The following is a 21,798-nucleotide window of genomic DNA, read 5'->3' as shown; positions in this document are numbered from 1 at the left end:
ACATCTGCTTTACATCAACATGAATTCATTCCTTCAAACAACACAGGATGTGGAATAAAGAATAATGAAAGTAGTGATGGACAGTTTGCCTACTATTATCTTTGCCGTTGACTGTACACACACATTATAGTGCGTAGCAGTGTGCGAATTAACGGAGGGGGGGGGGAGGTTGCCAGGGATCGCCCCACAGAAAATGTTATCTCCGGCAAAATATAATTATTTTTATCACTGCCAGGGATGTTTTATCCCCCTCAAAGAAAATTGAATTGAAAGTGTATAACAATTTCTTAACTACATAACAAACAAACAGAAACAAATAAAATCATTCGTGTCCGTTAATGTCCAGTTATCATAAATTTTCCTGCCAAAAAGTGTGCAGCTTTGTGGATTAAAGGAGGACACCATTCTAAAACTAACCAACCTTGTGGATTAAAGACGGGCACCATTCTGAAACTCACCAACCTTGTGGATTAAAGAAGGACACCATTCTGAAACTAACCAACCTTGTGGATTAAAGAAGGACACCATTCTGAAACTAACCAACTTTCTGGATTAAAGAAGGACACCATTCTGAAACTAACCAACCTTGTGGATTAAAGAAGGACACCATTCTGAAACTAACCAACCTTGTGGATTAAAGAAGGACACCATTCTGAAACTAACCAACCTTTCCGAGCTGAGGCAACAGCAGGCTGTTTCCCACTTAAGTTTTCATGGAATATTGCTGATATTTTACAAGTATTAAAGCTCTTACAAGAATCCTGTCCTTCCCTCGAATACAGAGGGTGAAATTCGGTACGACTAAGGTTTTATCGCCCCCAACTGTGTCTCCAGGGACCAGCCCTGGGACAGAACCTTAGCTCGTATCGTGGTGGAGACGCCGGGCATGAGTTTGGCTTTTCTTAGAATGTAAATATAATTACGTGTTTCTAAATTACATGCAAATGCTATCATAAGCTTTTAATAACCTAGGTCAAAAACAATTTTCTAAGGTACTCAGAATCGCACAGCAATAGTTTAGGTAACATGTACAAATTTGCATACGCAAAATAAAAAAAAAAAGGAATGAAAACACAAGTACGCCACTGAGAGGACATACCCCCCAACCCCCCAAAAGCAAAAAGCTTAATTCGCAGCACAATTTACTTGGAATCTACACTGGGATGGCTTAAAGGATTTTGAGCCACAGCTATGGAGGTGTGCTGTTCCGTCATATTGTTCCATTGTATCCTACGCGTATGCTATTTATTCTATACACGTTCAATTAATTTCCACTTTTCTATTGCTCCTTTTCGTATATGTTTCTTGTGTTTTCATCTATCCTCTTCTCTGGAGGGCGTGCAGACGCTTCTACAACCTTAGTGACAATGAAGTTCGACCAGTCACAAATATAGGAGTGCGTTGTGAAAGAAGGAGAACACATGCATATGCTGAACATATTTTATTCAGCAGCATACATGGAACAAAGGAAAACATAAATTTCCGCTGCAACGCAGCAATGTATGGTGTCCACACAAAATAAAACATTTTCGTCCATCTACACGTGACATTGAAGTTCGACCACTGTTAGAGGGGATCCTGTTTACCATGGTGTGACGCCGCCCCGTCGGCGAATAACTGTGGCAATGCGTCGGGGCATGCTGCGGACGAGTCGTTCAAGGTATTCCACATCCATGCGGTGCCATTCCTCCTGCAGGCAGGCGATAAGAGCAGCCATTGTCGTGGGTCCCCTCTGTTGCACACGTTGCTTAAGAACACGCCACACATTCTCAATGGGCGAGAGGTCGGGACTCGATGGTGGCCATGGCAGAGTTCGCACGTGATGGCGAGTCAATCATTCTCTTGTCAGCCGCGCTGTATGAGGCCTGGCATTGTCGTGTTGAAAGATGAGACGCCGCCTGTGGAACAGGTGCCTTCGCACTGTGGGAAGATGCCGCTCCAGTATGCGTGTATAGGCGTGTGCATTCACAATGCCCTCACAGACGTGTAGTGGGCCAACCCCAGATGCCGTCATGCATCCCCATACCATCACTGACGCAGGTTTCTGTACCCGACGTGCATAACATTTTGCTTCATTCTGTTCCTCCTTCCGACAAATGACTGTTTTCCGTATTTTCCCGTACACAACATTGAAAATGGATTCGTCCGTCCACAAAACCCTGTTCCACTGTCGAAATGTCCATCCCCGGTACATTCGTGCCCACCGTAGTCGATTGGCTTTGTTCAACATGGAAAGGAAGGGTTTACGTTTTGCCTTGTACACTCGGTAACCGCATCGCTGTAGGTAACGGCGAATGGTTCTGGTTGACACTTCAATGCGAAAGCGTTCTCGAGTCCACAGTCGTAATTCGGCCACAGAAACATGATTGTTGGTCTGGATATAGCGCCTAAATATCCGTAGGTCACGCACGCTCAGCAGGCGTTTTCGACCGGGGGCCTTACCTGGCTCTGTAGTACCCGTATTTTGGTGGTGTTTGATGATGCAGTGGACGGTTGACTTGGGTAAGTTCAGTTGGCGCCCTATTTCCCGTTCACTGAGTCCATCCCGTTGCAACTCCACCACTCTTCTCCTCACGGTGTTGTCAATAGGTTTGCCCCTGGCCATGGTGATGATGCACTGCGGTTCCTCGGTGCACAGCACGCGCTTATATACGGCGGACTCCCTTATCGTGTCCGTGACGTCATGCTTCCGTCGAATGCGCCACTATCTGGAATATTCCGTATGGGTCTGGTGCCTGGTCGAAGTTCAATGTCACGCGTATAGTTCCCCGTTTTCGTTCTTTACGTGACCTTGGGTGCAACATGCTGGGATCACGATTCTTGCCTGCTCACACGCCTCCTCTTACACACATGCGTCACTTCTGCGGGTCACCCATTCCACCGCCTATGCCTCTGTGCATTTAATCACGTATTCCTTTCTGGTCGAACTTCATTGTCACCAAGGTTGTATGTAAGCTCGTCTGCATTCATATGCATTTGAACACTGCACAAATTGTTTTATTTCATAGTCAAAATTATTTTGTTACTTTTCAAAAGAAAAACTAAACAAAACCAGTTATCTAGTGTAAACATTTTTTCCACATAAAAATCAAAGTTATTTTGCAAGTAAAATGCGTTAAACAGAACATTGGAATTATCTTCAAATCTGCCTCATGCATGGGGGACATTTGCACATACATTCGGCACTTTTGAACAATGTCTTTTTTTAAAAATTAATTTTATTGAAAACCAAATATTTAACATTATATACATACTGTTGTTTTACCTTATCTCCGCTTTCAAAATCGAAGCACTTCAGTGAATGAAATCTTGAAATCTTTAGAGAATGGTCATATTTTAGGTTTAGCAAATGCCAATATCATATTTTTTGTCGTAAATGAAGTTAGGCTGTGTTTCTTAAAGATCGTGAACAGTAATGTGTTTTCTAGGATTGGCTGTCATCCGGTAGTTTTGTGCCACTGGTAGTTTTTCCTTGAAAGGTCCCTTCAGGCCAACATCTAGTGGCTGCAGTCGATGCGTTCAATGAGGATCTATTCAATTTTTTTTCTTGTAACGAATGTCATGGCTATCCATAAAGTCAGAATTTAGGTAAGGGGATATTCCCTGTGTACATTGAAGGGTGCAAAATGGCCTAAAGTGTCGACGCACATAAAACTTTTAATTCAATCAATCAATTAGTAAACTACGTAGTTGACAACAGTCGTCGAACCATTCGCCTGTTTGCAAACATTCAATGTGAGAATGTGTGTCTAACTAACCGAAAAGTAATTCTTCTAATCAAAAGTTGTAAGGAAATGAAAACCATACAGAAGGTCAAGAGATGGGTTTGTTTATTGCTTAGGCACAGGTTTGTGTACTATTATTGTGAAACATATACGGTACATCTATTAGCTTTTCCCCAAGAAGTGTGGATTTGTCTGTCATAGCCCTATGGGGCAGATTTGAATAGCTCTGTGGGGGCACATTTGAACAGGACTTTTAGGACACATTTGAACAGTGCCCATAAGTTCACCATAAAAACATTAACTAAAACATTTCACTCGATTTCAAATTGCAAACAGTCCATGTAGTTCATGGATGACAAGAGCATTGTTTACGAAATGTCTTGAACATGTTAAGAAACATGCTAGGTGTAGCACGTTTGGCTAATCGCGACGAAGAGGATGGATTCGAACCCGGGACCACTCCGCAAAATCACAGGTCTGTTGTGGGTTCCATTCCCACCACTGGTAAAAGAGAAATTGTTCATCAGACGAGAGAAGGGGGTTCTCTTTTGAAACGTAGGGCTACAATAGGCAAAGGTAGAGGCACTATGTCTCGGTTATATCTGTAGCAAGGCCGCGAATAGAATGCCGAGAAGGGAGGGGGGAGGGGTTACATCGAGTGGGCAGAGTGAAGCGGTTACGCTGCTGCGAAGACTGGTAACGGCAGTCGCCTTGCCCCTCCACGCAATCCCATTCCCTCTCACGTGCTCATTGGTGGAGCCGTCTCGCGTCACTATTTGCGCAGAGATATGTTTTCGTTCGCTTGCTCCAGGTATACCCGGGACAGAGTATAGACAATTGATTACATCAATTAACATTGCATGGCCGCTAACATTCAGAGAAGCAATACGAACCTACTTCTCTTCACTACAAGCAAATATGCTTTCGGTTCGTTCCACCAGACGGCTCTGAAGACCCCGTTATACGATTCTCCGACTCCTTGAAAATCTCACCCTGCTTCTCCCGTCATTTTGCACTTTAATAATTACAGTCTGGCAGATCCTGTCGTGAACCTACAACTAATTATAATAATGAGAGCCACGTGGAAGGGGAAGGTCACGTAATGTGACGGCAGAGATTTTCTTAGCGTGGAGTTTCCGGATTCCGACGCTAAGTGTCGGGACCTGTCTCGCTTGACGTAGCCCCCGCAAGATGGCTCTGCCACTACAGAAATTGAGATGGGTTCTTGTTATGTCGAAGCTGAATAAAGAAAATTGAGGGAGGAGGGGAAAGACTACAGCAAGGAACCGGGGACAAAAAGGGAAAAAATGAAGGACGGCTTCCGGAAGGTAATTTCTCAAGTAGAGGGTAATGGATTTGAGCAGGTAAGGGATTACCTGCCTCGCTTGAAGTTTGAAAGGGCGTACCTTAATGAACTAAGATTCGCCGCGTCTCTCGTATCAAAATTTTCTTCTTCCCAAGATATGAGAATGCTTCTCCCTCCAAGTAGAGTCGAGTTTTGATGGAATGAAGCCGAGGAAGAGGAGGTATTGTTCTTACAGTCGCCTAGCAATATTGCTATCAATTTGGCTCATATAATGTGCTGGCATAATTTTTTATCTCACAATTATTAACTGTTCTTGGGCATCTAGAAACCACTTGAAACTCAATACCATTTTCATGATCTCAAGTCTACTAACGTTTTCCTCAAGGAAATTGATACAGAAGTTGTCAATTAGTTAACATTAAGTCAAACTAAGGACAGATACAATGGCGATTCGTGGATTTTCTTGGGTGTAGGAAATTATGGTAAACAGACCGAGCAAAGTTTTCGAATATGCGTTCAATTACACAGCTACATGTATCGCCTGTACCTTGGATTAGCCATTGGATTTGTAATATTAGCTGCAGGCCCACCCTGCCTGTCATGTGTGGATTAAGAACAGCTTTGCCAATACGAATCACCTGATAATAGAAAAGTGTTTTTTCAACTCTTAAATTAGGCTAATTGCGATAAAATTATGCTAGGGTCCATTATTATTATTGTACAATTATTATTATCATTATCATTTTCTGATGACTGTAGTAGTTTTAAGTTCAATTTATGCAGCTATTTTCGAGCGGTGAACTGCGTTGTTGATTGTTTATTATAGTTAGGCAATATTAGGAATATCGACCCCTATCTACCGGTTTCCTTTTATGAAATGTCCCTCACTTGTTAAATCGGGGAGGATAACGAAAAGATGAAAACAAGAGGATTGATCAGGGCCTGTAAAAGCTTGTCCTTTGATCAGAATACTTCCTTTAGTTTGAAACAAGTCCGCTGGATAAGTACAATGAAGATCTGGAGATTTTTTTTTTAATGTATCTTTCCTCAAAATATCTTAATTACAATTAAATTTTTGTTTCCCAGGGACACCCGTTTTTGAGATGATGCTGGATTTTCCCATTATGCGAAAGTAAGATCAAATTTTGCTAGGTTTAGAACTATTATGCTAGGGTTGACATCACTGATTGAGGGTACCACTGAAGCTTCCTCGCGGTCTCGTAAAACTAGGCAACCTTCCACTGCCCCTCACCCATCTGGCTGTAGTATGACGAGAAACCTTCCTCAGCGGCAGGCAAAGACAGACGGGGTCGTCTTTCGGCAGCAGATCTGAAGCGAGCGAGTGATAGTAGATTGACTCTTGACAGTTGAATAGCGAAATAAGTATAACCGAACTGTAGGAAGTTCCTCACTTCCTACATGGAGGAATCGCCCCTGGACAGAGAGATCCAATGAAAGTCGATACAGTATCACTGGAAGCATTCGACGTGGAAGTAATGTTGAAGTCCTGATTCTAACGCCATTTTACTTCAAAGAAAGTTTCGAAAGATCAGTTCCCTGTTACAGGAGTAAACAAGCATCCATCACGTTCACGTGGTGCCCAGTATATCCTCCCCTCGAACCTTTCCCACCAATAGCATCCGTTTCAAGAACTGCCGTTACTTGTCGAGTACACGTGGTGTAAATGAGATGATGTCTTACAGTTTCGTTAGAGATTTCTTAACGTAAGGTTGCATTGCTAGGTTGTATTATTGTGTTGTGCTATTTTTTTAATACAATGTGGAGACCTTGGGGGTATAACGTCGCAGTGATATCTAAACACTGGAGGTAACAGCAGTGACAACAGCGCTTCTCAGAAAAGCAGCTGTTTTCTCTCGAGCTGTGTCAAAGATACCGATAAGGGATAGAAGCAGCTTAGAGTAGGAAGTAGTAAATTGACCTTGAAATATATAAGTAGTGGGGTTTACGGGGGGGACAGCGCGAGAAAGGAAGAGCTCCTCTCCAGCAGCTTTGCTACACTTGAAACTTGCTTAACATAAGCATATAAGTTTTTTAAGCAGGTATAGAATCTTGTCTAATTCAAGATTTTTGTAAAAATGCCCTCGGGAATTTTTCAGAAAAGAAGAGCTCTCTTAGATTGATTTGCACATACTTAAAACTTGCATCAGCCAGATTTTTGTTCATAAATTTGCCAATTTTTGGCCACGCCAGAAATTAAGCTTATTCTGTCAAAATCCCAGGAATCTTGAAGATATCTATTGGGTTCTGAGACTGAGTGGAGTGTGGTGCATTGCCTTGTAATCAAAAGGTTCGGGTTTGAGTTCTTATAAAATCTGATGGCAAAATGTTAATGTAAACAAGGGGCTCCGGGTTCGAGTCCTGATAGATGTGGTATTCCATACGTGAGATTTTGAGAATAATTTTGTTTTGTTTCTGTATTTCAGCTTTTGGCAGGTAGGTATCTGCTACGAGCAGAGATGGTATAGGTAAATATATTTTCTGATGGTAAAATCCAAAGGGCCTTTGTGTTTGAATTGTGTCTCTAGTTCGAGTTGCTGTTTTAAGTCTATTTTATGCACAGTAAGGCTAATCGGGACTGGCCCTACAGTTTTAAAGTGGGATCCGAACTACTTGTGCCTCCACCGGGTATTGAACCCGGGACCCCTTGATTACAAGGCAATGATGCTACTACTGTGCCATGGGGGAAGCCCTGAATCGTGCTTCTAGAACTGCTCTGTGACCCTTTCATTTCTTACATCATAAACATATGATTTTTCCCCTATGAGAATGACACTACAAATGGTGTTGTCGGGTAAAGCCTCGTGAAATTCACAGATAATTTTAATGTTTGTCCTGTCATTAACCACAACTTGTTTTCTTTTTGAAGTGTTAATTACAAACATGGGTCTCTGTGCTTTGAATTCATCTGGTGAGTAATACAGGTCAGTACTGCCAGTAGTGACCCTCTTGAAAGCCGAAAAAGCTTCATATAATTTGAGAAAATCATCCTTGGACATGTCTAAATTATAATTTTCTCTAGGAAATACCTCATTTCTGCCATTTTTAAGATATATGTTCTTGATGTTGCAGCTATCAAATTTACTTGAATTTTTTTCTTGATTATTGTGTCTTCCAGTCTGAAACAGTACCACCACAAAATCAGGCATGTCAAATTGAATACTGGAGAATGAATTTGTGGCATCAAATTCATAATAAGAACCAGATGCAGGCTTCTGTACGCATTGATATGTATAAAATTGCAGAGGAATCTGTGGATTTTTTATTATATCAGCTTTGTATTTAAGAGCATAACTGGCCTCATATTCAACAACCGGGATTCTTAACTCCATAGTCTGAATAATGCACTTGCCTGCATCTGGTAAGGTATTAGGCAGAGCTTCTCCTGTAGGGTTTAATGTGCTGTACCTCATCAAAGCATTATTATCATTTGCAGCTCTTCTAAATGTAATTCTTAAACCGCCCTTCCACATAATATCTTTGTAATCCGAGAAGAATCCTGGCAACAGGCGCATGGGGAACAGCACTGTATGGTTCTTGGTTAATATTTTATCACCAGCTTCAAATCCGCCTATTTTGTAGTATGATGCCTCGGTTTTGGATAATTTTAGTGTGGCCAAAGCTGTGGAGGTAATGCCGGGATAATCTATTCTGTTTATAACAACACCATGCTTTCTAATCTCAATTTCAGAGAACAGATGGGGCACAAAATTATCTACCAATCTTATATTAGAATTTGCCGGATAATCTGTACCATCGAGCTTTACAACATCAAATTTGATGTATAGATCTGCTCTGTGAGGGTGTATAAATCCATCCCCTACATCAAGATCAACCTCAATTTCCGTATTGGGTTGATTTAAATTTGCAAATGTCCTCCTGTTTGGAGGGAATGATTGTAGCTCATAACTCTCGATATTTTCCATTGTATGTATTTTTATTTAAATGTTAATCTCTATGATAGCAGTTGTTGTGGCTCCAGCAAAATCAACTAATTCTTCTTTTTCATTAGTGACCATCAATTCAATATAATCTATTCTGTTGTGGCACACAGGAAAATATAATGTTGGGGATGGATTGTAGATGATGGGCTCCATAAATTCAGAATTAGGTTTGAATGTTGCAATGATGCCTGTTTGTTTGTGAGAGCCTATGCCATTTGATTTGGTGATCATACCCTCAGCCACATTACAGTGAATATTCAGAGTCTCTATGGCTAAGAATTTAGGTATATTCATAGCAGTGTGTTTGATGGCCGCTTCAAGTTTTGTGTTGTTCTCAAATCCTAACAGCTCTCCTATAGTACCCAGATCCACTGTCTCCGTAGCAGATACAATCTCTACTCTGTGAGTGACAGAATTTTGACTTAACACTATACCTCTGGGTAATTGAGCATTTAGAGTGGACAGATTATATTGCCCTGGAGTGATGACAATTTTTTGATCACCAACTGCAATTGTGTTGTTGTGGTGTGTAATATTAGGGATCAAGTACATGCCGTAAAATGCTCTGAGAGCTATTGTTTTGGGATACACAATGTCATCATGTAATTTGAGTTTCAATATTGAATTTTGGCTGGTGAGATGGAATACCCCCATGATGCTTCAGATACCACAAGGCCTTTTGAAAATTTTCAATTGATGGTTTATTTATTTGAGACATATATCTAAGAACAGATAAACACAAATGTCCGCAATTAACATCTTTGAAGTTTTGAATACGGGCATTATTGTAATAAAGATTAGCTGATTTTAAATATTTTACTAAATTTTCAGGAGGAATACCTCCAAATGAATCAAACACAAATGCCTCATTGTTTAAATATTTAAGATAACAGATCCAGTGAGTGCCCTGATTTTTGTACTCATCCAAATTAACAATGCCACACTCTTTGTTGAGTGGTTGTTCCGGTAAAGAATCAGACATGTACACACCTCTAAAATGTTTGATGCCCAGTGGCTTGATCAAAGCTTCAATATCTTGGTTTGTAAGCGGCTCTTGTTTTTTTTAAACTTATTCATGGCTCTCTTAACACCTTTGCCTTTTTTCTCCATGGCCAGGTTATGGCGCCTCTGCTCATCTAATTCTGCCCTATTTTTCTTGGCATCTATTACTGTTTTTGCTATGGCGGCTGATCCCCCAGCCAAGCTCCCAACAGCCCCGAGAGCAGCTAAGATGGCCGGGATAGTAAATATGAAACCCCCTGTATGTGATTTTTTTCTTGATTGCTGTAATTTTTTTAATTGGGGGGTGCTAAGCAACAATTTCATACCATGTCCCTTTGCAATACAAGAGCTTTTTTTCTTGCGCTGCTTTTTGGTCAAGAGACTGTCAATAGTTTTAAGAGATTTGAGACCTGCATAAGGTATTTGATACATAACACCCTTGGCCTTCATTGTAGGTTTATTATATACATATTCACAAACCCCACCCCAGTTTTTGTTTGGTGTTCATAGCTATGGTGGTTCCCAATGCTGCTATTTTTTCACTTAAAGAAGCATCTTTGCTTACAAATCTGCCAAATGCAGCCTCTTCTAATTTCTTGTCTGCAACATGTCTCTTGTCAAGATCAGAATGTGTGTTGTATGCTATGTCATGGTCTCTACAAGCAGCATCTAGGGGATTAACACCAGGATCCCCTCTGTTTAATCTATGATCCAGTTTTGTGCCTGGACCACAATACTGATAGCCTGGAATATGCAGTTCAAATGGCAACTTGTTTATAATGTCATTAACAAGGCCCCGACCCTCAGAAATATTCCAAAATTTGGGGGGTAGAGTATTAATTATTTTTATGAGATATCCAATCCCCTTAGGATCATTCACTATAAAATTAGACAATTTGGTGCTTATCATGTCCATAATTCCAACCTTTTCATTGTAAAAATTGTGGTTCCCAGCATTTTCCTCCCCAGCTATCACCAACAACCTATCTACAAGTTTCCTGACATCATCAACCCACACAAATTCTTTGGGCAGGGTGTTGTATTGTTTGATTCCACTGCCAGTCTTGATCTGAGACCATATGGGCTTGATTAAATTGTTGTATTTTGCCCCACTGCTCGACTTGACTCTTTTTTGTGTGGGATCATTGTTCTGGTATAGAGCATCTGATTTTATTAATATTTCTTTGTAATCCTCATAATCCTGATCTGTATAGCTGCCAGGTCTTTTCCTAGTCATCAGTTCCCACAATCCAGGTGTGCCGGTGTACTTAACAAAAGCACCTTTTTCTCCAAGTCGAGATTCTGAATATACAATTATATCATCTCCCATAAATGTTACTCTGAAATTGCCAATTCTATGAATGATGCTCCCGTCAAGCTCTGTGTCGGCATATAAGCCAAATACCTCATCTTTATTGTCTTTAGGTGTGGTTAAATATTTTTGAGCAAGAAGACCCAATTCAATAGGATCCTGAGTAGCTTCAATTCTTCGAGGAGCAACAGGACTAGGTGTATGAATACTGGAAAGTGGGGTGAATGGATAATCTAATATGTTCCTAGCAGCAACAGGTACAAGCTCGGTGATCAAATCTTGATTTTGCTCTGTAACAGTTTTGATATTTTTACCTAAATTATTAATAGCATCAATTACGGGCTGTTCTGTTTGTTTGTGTTTTTCATAGATTCCCCGGTTCTCTGATTTCCATCCCTTAAATCTTTTTACAAGATAATCTCTTAACTTAAGATCATCAATGATTGGTCGTTTCATGGTTATTTATATATGTTTCAACGTCTAGAAAATCGTTGATTTTATTTCTGTATTTTCCACTACTAGGTGTTCTTGTCATATCAATTGTGACAAACCCATAACTGTCCTGGTTCCAGCACCTACTGCAAAACTTGGAAAAATCATTGTAGCTCAAGTCCCCACCTACATATTCATCATGTATGTGTTTGAGGTTGGTATGATCTTGATGAAAAACACATATAAAATTGCTGTTGTCTCGGATCAGCTGCTTCGGTATTTTAGAAAAAGTCTGTGCCAGGTAGAAGCAATCAATGTTTTTGTGTCGGCCCTGTGTAAAGAAATTTCTAACCTTGTTTTGATTATCCAGTATAACATCATCAAACACAACAACAGAATTATCGAGACATTCATCAAGTGGCTTAACATCTGGTTCAAAAGTGGCAATATCCAGTCCATCATATAGCTTCATCAGCTGTTGATATTTTAATTGTTCCAAGCTCTTAGAAAAGATATACAAGTGCCTGTTTTTCCAGTCTAACCAGTTGGGTGCTAATAAAAAATTATCAACCATTAGTGTAGTTTTACCACAAGCAGATGGCCCAACAATAAGACACCTAATATTATCAGGCAGCAGCACTCCATTTCTCTTATTCTGTTGTTCAGGTTCTGGGAGCCTTTTTATAACATCCCAGGTGTTCATATTATTATTTTGTTTGCATCGATCCAGCTGTTTTCCGGATGACCCAGCCATTTGACAAGTAACTTGTTGCCTTTTCTGCGGATGATTTTTTCTATGAGATATGTGTCAGGCTGTTTAGTTTTGCTGAGTTCTTGTTCATAGAACCTGCCTTTGAGAATTTCTCCTCGGTGATCTTTTATTATATATGTGTTAAGGGTCCCGGGTTTAACTTGAGCCACTGTAAATAATTCAGTGCTCCAGTTTCTTGTAAAGCCTCTCTTGAATAAGTGCTTATATTTACTGATTCTTACTTGATCACCCACCCTGTATTTGGCCCTTCTTGTTGTTGGCTGGTATCTAGGATAATAAACAGTCCTGATCAATTTTTGCTCATCAGATGAAGTTACTTCAGAGGGTTTCATGTTGATTGTGGAATGGACCGAGTTGTTATATTTATGTAGAAGTTCTGGTAGAATATTAATCCATTTATAATTACCTTGGAGGGTAAATTGTTTATACATAAGATTTTTTAAGGTTCTGTTGAATCTCTCTACAATTGAGGCTTTGAGATCACTGTAACTCGAGTAATGTTTTATTGCCTGGCTTTTAATAAATTGTTGAAACACTGAATTATAAAATTCTTTGCCATTATCTGTTTGCAAATAGCGCGGGGATCTTCCTGAATGATTGATGATTGTCCTGAAGGCTTCTGTAACACATGTTCCAGTCTTGGATTTGAGTGGCACAGCCCATGCAAATTTTGAAAATGTATCTATTACAGTGAGTAGATACTTGTAGCCCTTGTTGATTTTGTCTAAGTTTTTCAACTGCCCACTTGACATTTCAATCAAATCGCTTTGCCATAAATCATCTATGCCTTTTGTGACTACTGGGAGTCTCTTATAATTATGTCGGGCTTGTCTGTGTAATTCATCAACAATAATTTGTCTAGACATAATATGTAAACAAGAATATTGCAACTATGGGGTGTTCAGCAGCTGAGACTGCAGGATTTTCTAAATATAATTTGTCCCCTATCTGTATTTTAAATTCCAGAGTGCCATCATCTTCAGTATAGGCTGTTTCTAATGTATTGGGATCTGTAAAATCCTCTAATTCTGCACTGGTGATTTTTGGTTTGTTATCAGCATTTGTTATTGATAAGGTGGGGTAGTGGTGTGCCTGTGGTTGATGCCAATATTTGATCTTGATTGGTCTCAGTGTGCCCCCAACAAAAAACTGGTAATAAAATTGTGCAGGGGACAGCATATATATTTTGCCACCTGGTGTAAATGGAGAATCATATTCTTTGTTGGGGATGCTGTACAATTCAAGAATTACTGAATGTTTTGGATTCTCGATTATGCCTGTTATTTCCTTTTCTGCTGTGAGCAATCTGCTTGTTACAGATTCAAGGTGCTCATTGATGGTCCTAACAACATCATCGTGGCCTGGCTTGATCTTTATGTCCACAACAAGTTTCTTGTATTGTTGAACAATCTCTTGAAGCTGGGTGGCAAAAACAGACAGAGCATTTGCTTGATTGGATTCCATGGTCCCTAGCTGTTGCTTGATATTAGCTACAATTTGTTGCAAATTTTCAACAACTGCCAATTTTGAATTTTGAGCTGTAAGATCATGTACCTGTCTTCTGATATCCTCAAACAGGGCATGCAGTTCATTAATATGTTGATTGGTTGGTAGAGTGGCTACTGTCTGAGTGAGTTGTTTGATCTCTGCCTGGATATTCTTGATATCTTCTGATTTCAATATCCTATTCACTGCCCTCTTAATATTTTTAAGTTCCTGTGATGTGGGAAGATTTGATACAGTATTTTGCAAAGATTCAAGTGCCAATTTCACATTATTTAATTCAGATGCATCAGCCACATTTTGCATAGCATTTTGGAGCAGGGCTATATCTGCCTGAGAGGGTGTGGATTGTTGTAAAATTTCAAGTTTTGTTTGGATATCATCTATCAAGTGATGAAAATGAGATAGCTCAGATTCAGTGTTGAGGTTTTCAAGCTTTGTAATCTGTTGCTGGACACTGTGAAGAGTATCTACAATCCCAGGCAGGCGAGTTTCTTGTACATTTGCCAAATCACTTTGCACTGCTGCTATTGTACCTTCAAGATGGGTTATGGTACTTTGAATTTTTCCAAAATCTTCATATGTTTCAAGTTGCAGCTTGATGTTTGCTACACTCCGAGTTATTGCATTCAAAGCATCAGAAGATGGCAAATTGTTCATAAAATTTTCAAGTGTCTCAATTTTTTCTTTAACCTCGGCTATGGCATTGTGCAGAGGATCCAGATTAGGTATCTGGAGTGATTGAATCTGTTCCTTTAGAGTGGAAATCACTAGATCAAAATCTTCTTGTGATTTTATGCTTTTGACAATTGTTTGGAGCTGTGTGTGGACATTATTTATCTGCTCTTCCAATTGTTGTTTCAATTGCTCGGAGTTGTTAGCCTGGGTCTTAAATTTGGCTTGAAGAGCTGCTACAGCCTCTTCCAAACTTTGAAAATTATCCAATGTCGCCAGATCAGTATATTTCTGAAGCAGCACTTTGAGTTCAGAATCAATTTTAAGAAGAGGGTCCATGCATTGTGATTGCAGATTTGTAATTTCTAGTTGAAGACTGGCATTGAGTGTGGTTTGCAAAGCTTGTAAATCACTTCTTAATTTCTTGACTCTGACATCAAGCATCAGAATCTCATCACTGTGATCTTCATGTCTTGTATGGCCAAATATATCATTAGGCATTTTTGTTTTAATGGTTATTTATTATAGAGTATCTGATTCTTAATTCTATAAAAAAGGGTATAAGCTTGTCATAAGATCCAGGGACCTCAATATATAAGCAGTCACCAGCAGAAACAGTATAAACAGTGCCAGAAACCATGTTTGAGTGCTTAATTCTATAAATATTTCTCCCTACTGAAATCTTGACATCACCCTCAGGGGTTGTAATAAATTGCAATTGACCACCTACAGGTAATTGGTAATGATTTAAATTATTGTTAAATATGTACAATGTTTTGCCTGTTTCATCATCATTATCTGTAAGTATGCTGTTCAGATGAATAATTAACAAGCCACTCAGTTTAGACATTACAGATTGTAAATCAGGAGAGGGTTGTGGTGTAGGCAGGTCCATAATAGCTTGTTTTTTGAACCCAAATAAGTTCATAGGCATGTTTATTTATTTCAAATCATGCTCTGTAATTGGGCATTGAATCCCATTTTTCAAATCACAATGCCCCCAAGGTAAAGTATGTATGCCACATGATAAAATGCATCTCTTGTCATCATGTGGGTCCAGGGCCACTTTTGTTACAATATTGCTAGTCAGCAAGTGATTCTCACTCTGAATTCTATTTTCTGATGTTCTGATTGAATTCTGTGATTTGATGCAATTTTTATAGTCTTCAAATACAAGCTCTTTTTCAACAGTAACTCTGCCAATGCCCTTGGCCTTTTTGACAACAGCACCACATGTTTTAAAACTGTACATCTTGGCTCTTAACCCAGCAAATTCCACAATAACATCACCAAGTGTCTCATCTTTTAATTTGCCAGGCACCTTTTTGTTGTGGGGTTGAATTCTTGTATGTTCACTGGTATCAAAGTATTGAAACAATTCAGGCTGTGACATATCTTGATAAACATCTTCTGTTTGAATATCAAGAATAAAACTATCCGTGTCCATGTACAATAATTTTACACGATCACCATAAAAAGGTTTCAGCACCTCATAATACAATATTAGCATATGTAATTTGGCCAATTCCAATATTGCAGCCCCTACATAAATAGGTTTATCAAATTTGATCTTTGTTTTCTTCATGTTGAAAAGTGCCATGTGCTCATCATAAATTCTTCTGTAATTGAAGTTGGGCTTTGCAACCAATTTTTTGCTCCGGCTGGGGTCAGTATTTATTATAACATCGCTATGTTTTCTGACATTTTCAATTGTTTTGCCAAACACTGAATTCGTCATCAATTTAAACAAGGCCTTATCAAATTGGCTCATTGCAGATGTTCGAAGCTCTGTATTTGTATCAATGTATGGTTTCAACCATCTTGAGTGCCTGAACCTCAAAACTTTGCCAACTTTGGTCACTTGAACACCATGTTTCATCAGGAACTGGAGGTTTTTATAATATATGACATAACCCTGTTTCGGCTCCAGAGTCATCATGAGCTTCCTCTGTTTAGAACCAGGTGAACACTTAACCTCGGGAATTGGGGACAGATCAGAAAATTTGTTGTGCAAATGATCTGGAATTATCAGATCAACCTCTAAGAAGAGTCCATATTCACTGTCATCAAAATTCTGAAGATCTTCAATATTGAAATCTTCAACCCATTCAAGCCCTGCATATGGCAGTTTTTGCATCATAGCATAACCATAGAGGCTGTTTGCATCGAAATACGTTATATAATTTGATGGCCGTGCTGGATCATAATCAGGCATATGCTTGTTATTTGCTCTGGCATATCTCTGGGAACATTGCACCATCCCTCCTCTTATGCATTTCTCCATAAACAAGTACATATCTTGATCGTGGATCAGATCCAATTGCTTTTTGGTATTGAAAAACATTGCAGACCATGCTAGACCAGGGGCACTGTAAAAATATATTGGGTCCAGTCCATAATTTTGCATGGAAGATTTTCTGAATGCTTGCAATATATCAGCTAAGAGCGTGACATCAAGTTTTAAATAAGCCATGTGATAATCACCAAATGTCTGGCAATTTAAATTGTTCCACATCAACTTGGCATGTTGATAATCTTCATCACTGATTCCAGATCCTCTGATTTTGCTGTAAAATGCTTCTTGTGGTGGCAGGGAACACTCATCAAATTTAGAAAAATCTGTGACATAGTCATATGGATATACACCCTTCCGCTTAATTAATTTCAGGTCCTGATTTGGAAACATAGCACGTGTGATTTTCAAGTCATCATCAGATAATTGAGAGGCCAGTGTAGCCAGGCTAGCAGGTAAAAATCTGTAAGAATCAAGAAATCTTAATTGAATAGGAACACCATTAACTTTAATTATCTTGCTAATAGATATATATTTCTCATCATTTTCAGCTAAAATATTTAAATTCTGCTTGTCAAACCCCTCGTACCTGATCAGATGATGGAAATCATAATTGGATGCTCCATGGCAAAATATGGGGATAAATCTTGGTCTCTTGATCTTAATATTACAGCTATTACACAGGGCCTGTTTATATCGACCATCTGTATGAGAATGGTGATGAACCTTGATATTTATATCTGAAAATTCAGAATCACATACCGGGCATTTTTCTGCATTGTTGAAATCTTCAATCTGTTCCTCTGTTAAAGGCAACATAGGCTTTGATTTTAATAAGATGTTAGATGCTATGTCACGGCACTCATTTTCTATTCTATGTGCAAATATTTTGATGGCATCTGGTCCCATGTATGAATCTTTTTTAGTAACAACACCATCCTGTACAACCACATAACAAAAGCTGGAAGGTTCATGTAGCTGGTATGATGTACTTGAGGATTCTTCGGGATCTGGGCTACAGAATGCAATAGGTTTGAGGTTCGATTCGAAATCACAGACAATATATGCTGGGTGTTCCAACAAGGCTTCAAACTTTTTGAATTTGCAATTTTCACTTGGATTGGGCATCACCATATGAACAGGTTTATGATTGCCACAGTATTTCAGATGCTCAATTAACTTGTTTTTAGCAATTTCTGCATTCTCTTCCCGAACCCCCTTCACCATTTTTTGACCATCAAATACAGTTAAACATCTTCTGCACAACTTGAATATGTTTTTATATTTATCTAGTTGCGTTCTCACTAAAGCTTGAAGATTATGTATTAGAGTGTAATGGTATGTATCATCTCCTTCAATTAAGAGCAGATCAATCGGAATTGCAGATTCATCATCAATTGTACTGATTCTGAGAGGTGCTATCGGGCAATTGCCAGTGGAACAAATAAATACATTAATAGATAATTGTTTGCCATCGATGTGCCTGGCCCTTTTTTCAAATTTATCAATATTCTGAACTGACATTGGATATTCCAAACCCTCCATTACATCATCAAAATCGTGCTCATGTTGTTTGTAATAAGTTATTCTTTGAGGATCCCTTGAAACTGGATACAAAGCAGCTAATATACACCACAAAAAGCATTTCTGGTCGGCATTTTTTATATTAACCACGGCTCTTTTGTTTTTGATATTGGCAGGCAATGGCACATAAGTAGATCCTTGTAATGGGCTGAATTCAGAAATATTAACATATAACTTGTGTGATGAGCCGCATAGGCTCCATCCGGACTCTTTTGCCGCAAATTCAGAGTGTTTGATGTTCAGTTGATTTATCAAGCTGCTTATTATTGTGTCTGAATTTGCATTTGAATATACAGGTACAGTTTCTGTTATGTGGGGCTGTGTAAATTTTGTGCCGTTTGGCTTCTTATATTGTACAAACAATTTGAGGGACAGTTTATAAGAGCCATTTTGTGCATTTAGAATTGCCTGGAGATCAGGTTTTTTACTGTTCAAGAAATTCTCAATGCCACATCTTGGCTCTGATACAAAACAGTAATCCTTTAATTGGCCGTTAAAACTGCTACGGATAGGTTCATAGCGTGGCTGTTTTGCTGCTCTGGCATTAAGAGGTGCTTCATGCTTTCTTTTCAGACCAGATGTGGATGGTTGAGGGGGCAATGTTAATGACTGTACAGAGCAAGTATCTTTATGTTTATATGTGAAATATTCCATGTTGTATTTTCTATTGCAATTGGGGCAAATTTTTGTGGGAGTTCTGTATTTGTCCGGGTTACAAATCTTTTGGTGTCTGGCCCAATTAGAGCTAAATATATTTTTATTGCATTGGTCACAATATTTTTGATTCGGCATTTTTGCTGTTGTTTATTATATACAATTTTTGGGTTTCAATTCAAAACTTTATACTGAATAAAAAATATCAGTTGGGTTCAGCACTGTGATTTGTATGTATAAATATATATATGTGTGTATACACTTAATATTTTTGGTTTTGGTATTTATATAAAATTTCCTGGGATTCTAATCTAAAACCAATAGCTTACAAGTGGAAAATTATTCACGCTGACCCGAATGCCTGCACGAACATGCATATCTTGAATAGCAATAACCTTGTTATGTATAACAGGCTGGGACAAATATAAGCTCGACTCTAAATATGAATAGATTACAACAAATATTGTTCAATATGAATTTAAACCAGTAAGTATGAGAAGCACTGTATCAACACGTCTGTTCCCCTCAGTTACTCTCTCATAACTAGCTGATGCAATAATCGGGAATTTCTGTTAATACTGAGGAAAAAAATCAATACTACCGTCTCGGGAATTGCGCACATTGCCACAGAGGGGGAACGTGCAAGCACGAAGCAATTCTAGAGGTAAGCTCTGCATATTGTTTTGTTTTAATTGCATATTTGCAATAAGCAAATTGAATAGTATCCAATTAAACTTAAACCTGAAGTAAATATGTATAGGTGGGTATGGATACAAGTTTATAGACTGGCTGATGCAACTTTTGTAAATATTAACAAATTTGCTTGAGAAGAGTTAATACTTTCCGAATTACAAAACTCTTGGGTTAGGCAGGTGCTACACTTAAACAAATGAAGATGTTATGCAAGTTTTAAGTATGTACAAATCAATCTAAGAGAGCTCTTCTTTTCTGAAAAATGCCCTCGGGAATTTTTACAAAAATCTTGAATTAGACAAGATTCCATAGAAGCACGATTCAGGGCTTCCCCCATGGCACAGTAGTAGCATCATTGCCTTGTAATCAAGGGGTCCCGGGTTCAATACCCGGTGGAGGCACAAGTAGTTCGGATCCCACTTTAAAACTGTAGGGCCAGTCCCGATTAGCCTTACTGTGCATAAAATAGACTTAAAACAGCAACTCGAACTAGAGACACAATTCAAACACAAAGGCCCTTTGGATTTTACCATCAGAAAATATATTTACCTATACCATCTCTGCTCGTAGCAGATACCTACCTGCCAAAAGCTGAAATACAGAAACAAAACAAAATTATTCTCAAAATCTCACGTATGGAATACCACATCTATCAGGACTCGAACCCGGAGCCCCTTGTTTACATTAACATTTTGCCATCAGATTTTATAAGAACTCAAACCCGAACCTTTTGATTACAAGGCAATGCACCACACTCCACTCAGTCTCAGAACCCAATAGATATCTTCAAGATTCCTGGGATTTTGACAGAATAAGCTTAATTTCTGGCGTGGCCAAAAATTGGCAAATTTATGAACAAAAATCTGGCTGATGCAAGTTTTAAGTATGTGCAAATCAATCTAAGAGAGCTCTTCTTTTCTGAAAAATTCCCGAGGGCATTTTTACAAAAATCTTGAATTAGACAAGATTCTATACCTGCTTAAAAAACTTATATGCTTATGTTAAGCAAGTTTCAAGTGTAGCAAAGCTGCTGGAGAGGAGCTCTTCCTTTCTCGCGCTGTCCCCCCCGTAAACCCCACTACTTATATATCCCAGCGTAACAGAGAGAAAGTATAATTTTTCTCTTCTAGAAAATGTTCCCGGATTGGAATTTTCAAATTTCACAATCCAACACAGCACGCAATGTCCTCTTTTGTATGGATAGGGACAATTATAAATATTCTGGAGGATCCAATATTAAAACCTTGACAGAGCTGTCTTCTAGATATCTCTTTCGTAGTGTTTCGTTCCAATTAGTTGTGTTATATTTCATCACTATTTACCCATTTAAACTAATATGTATTTCACCATAAGTACTTAAATAGAAAGAAAACAATTTCCTTTTATCATCCTTGCATGTTATGCAACACGTCAGTTAATTTGTATTTTGGGCTGCTTATCTGTCAGGATAATTTGTACCAAGCTGCTCTTGCTCTCGATCCATTGCATAAACATAAATTTTGATTTCTAAAGTATTCTTTAAACAGAAATTATGAATCTAGAGTGCTCTTGTACGGAATATTCTCTTACTTTGAAGCAACAAAAAATAATTCCATATTGAATTCATGTAATTTAACCCAAATTCTCTTAGAAACTTTAAGGAAAGCGCTTTTCTTTAAAATTTCGTTATCACTTCTGGGTGCTGTTGACGCCTCCGCAATGCTTGCCTTTCTTTCATGATGTGTTCCTTGTTCAACAGGACAGGGAAACAGTGATTTTCCGTTGGGGACGGAAGCAGGATTCTTACGACAAGTCACAGTCTCAGGGGTGGCTCTCGGCGAGGACCACTTGGCCGGGTTTTGAACCCGACACCGCAGAGGTGAGAACTTTTTTTCTGCAAAATTAT

General features: G+C 38.9%; 1 protein-coding gene across 4 annotated transcripts in view; it reads left to right on the top strand.

Annotated features, from left to right (window-relative positions):
* Positions 1 to 21,798, top strand: part of acj6 (abnormal chemosensory protein 6) — a 159,202-nt gene that overhangs the window by 110,455 nt on the left and 26,949 nt on the right. For 2 of the 4 annotated variants that reach the window (XM_083126387.1, XM_083126386.1), the window contains one exon: positions 21,652 to 21,771. The exons of the other annotated variants lie outside the window; for them this stretch is intronic. In XM_083126387.1, the coding sequence (XP_082982513.1) occupies positions 21,652 to 21,771 (120 nt within the window). The remainder of the gene's footprint in view (positions 1 to 21,651; positions 21,772 to 21,798) is intronic. 4 annotated transcript variants of the gene reach the window in all.

This window comes from Lepisma saccharinum, chromosome 8, assembly GCF_977018435.1.
Source record: "Lepisma saccharinum chromosome 8, izLepSacc3.1, whole genome shotgun sequence".
In the NCBI taxonomy this organism is placed as follows: Eukaryota; Metazoa; Arthropoda; class Insecta; order Zygentoma; family Lepismatidae; genus Lepisma; species Lepisma saccharinum.
Note: the sequence above shows the minus strand (reverse complement) of the source record. Positions and strands in the feature narration are given on the sequence as shown.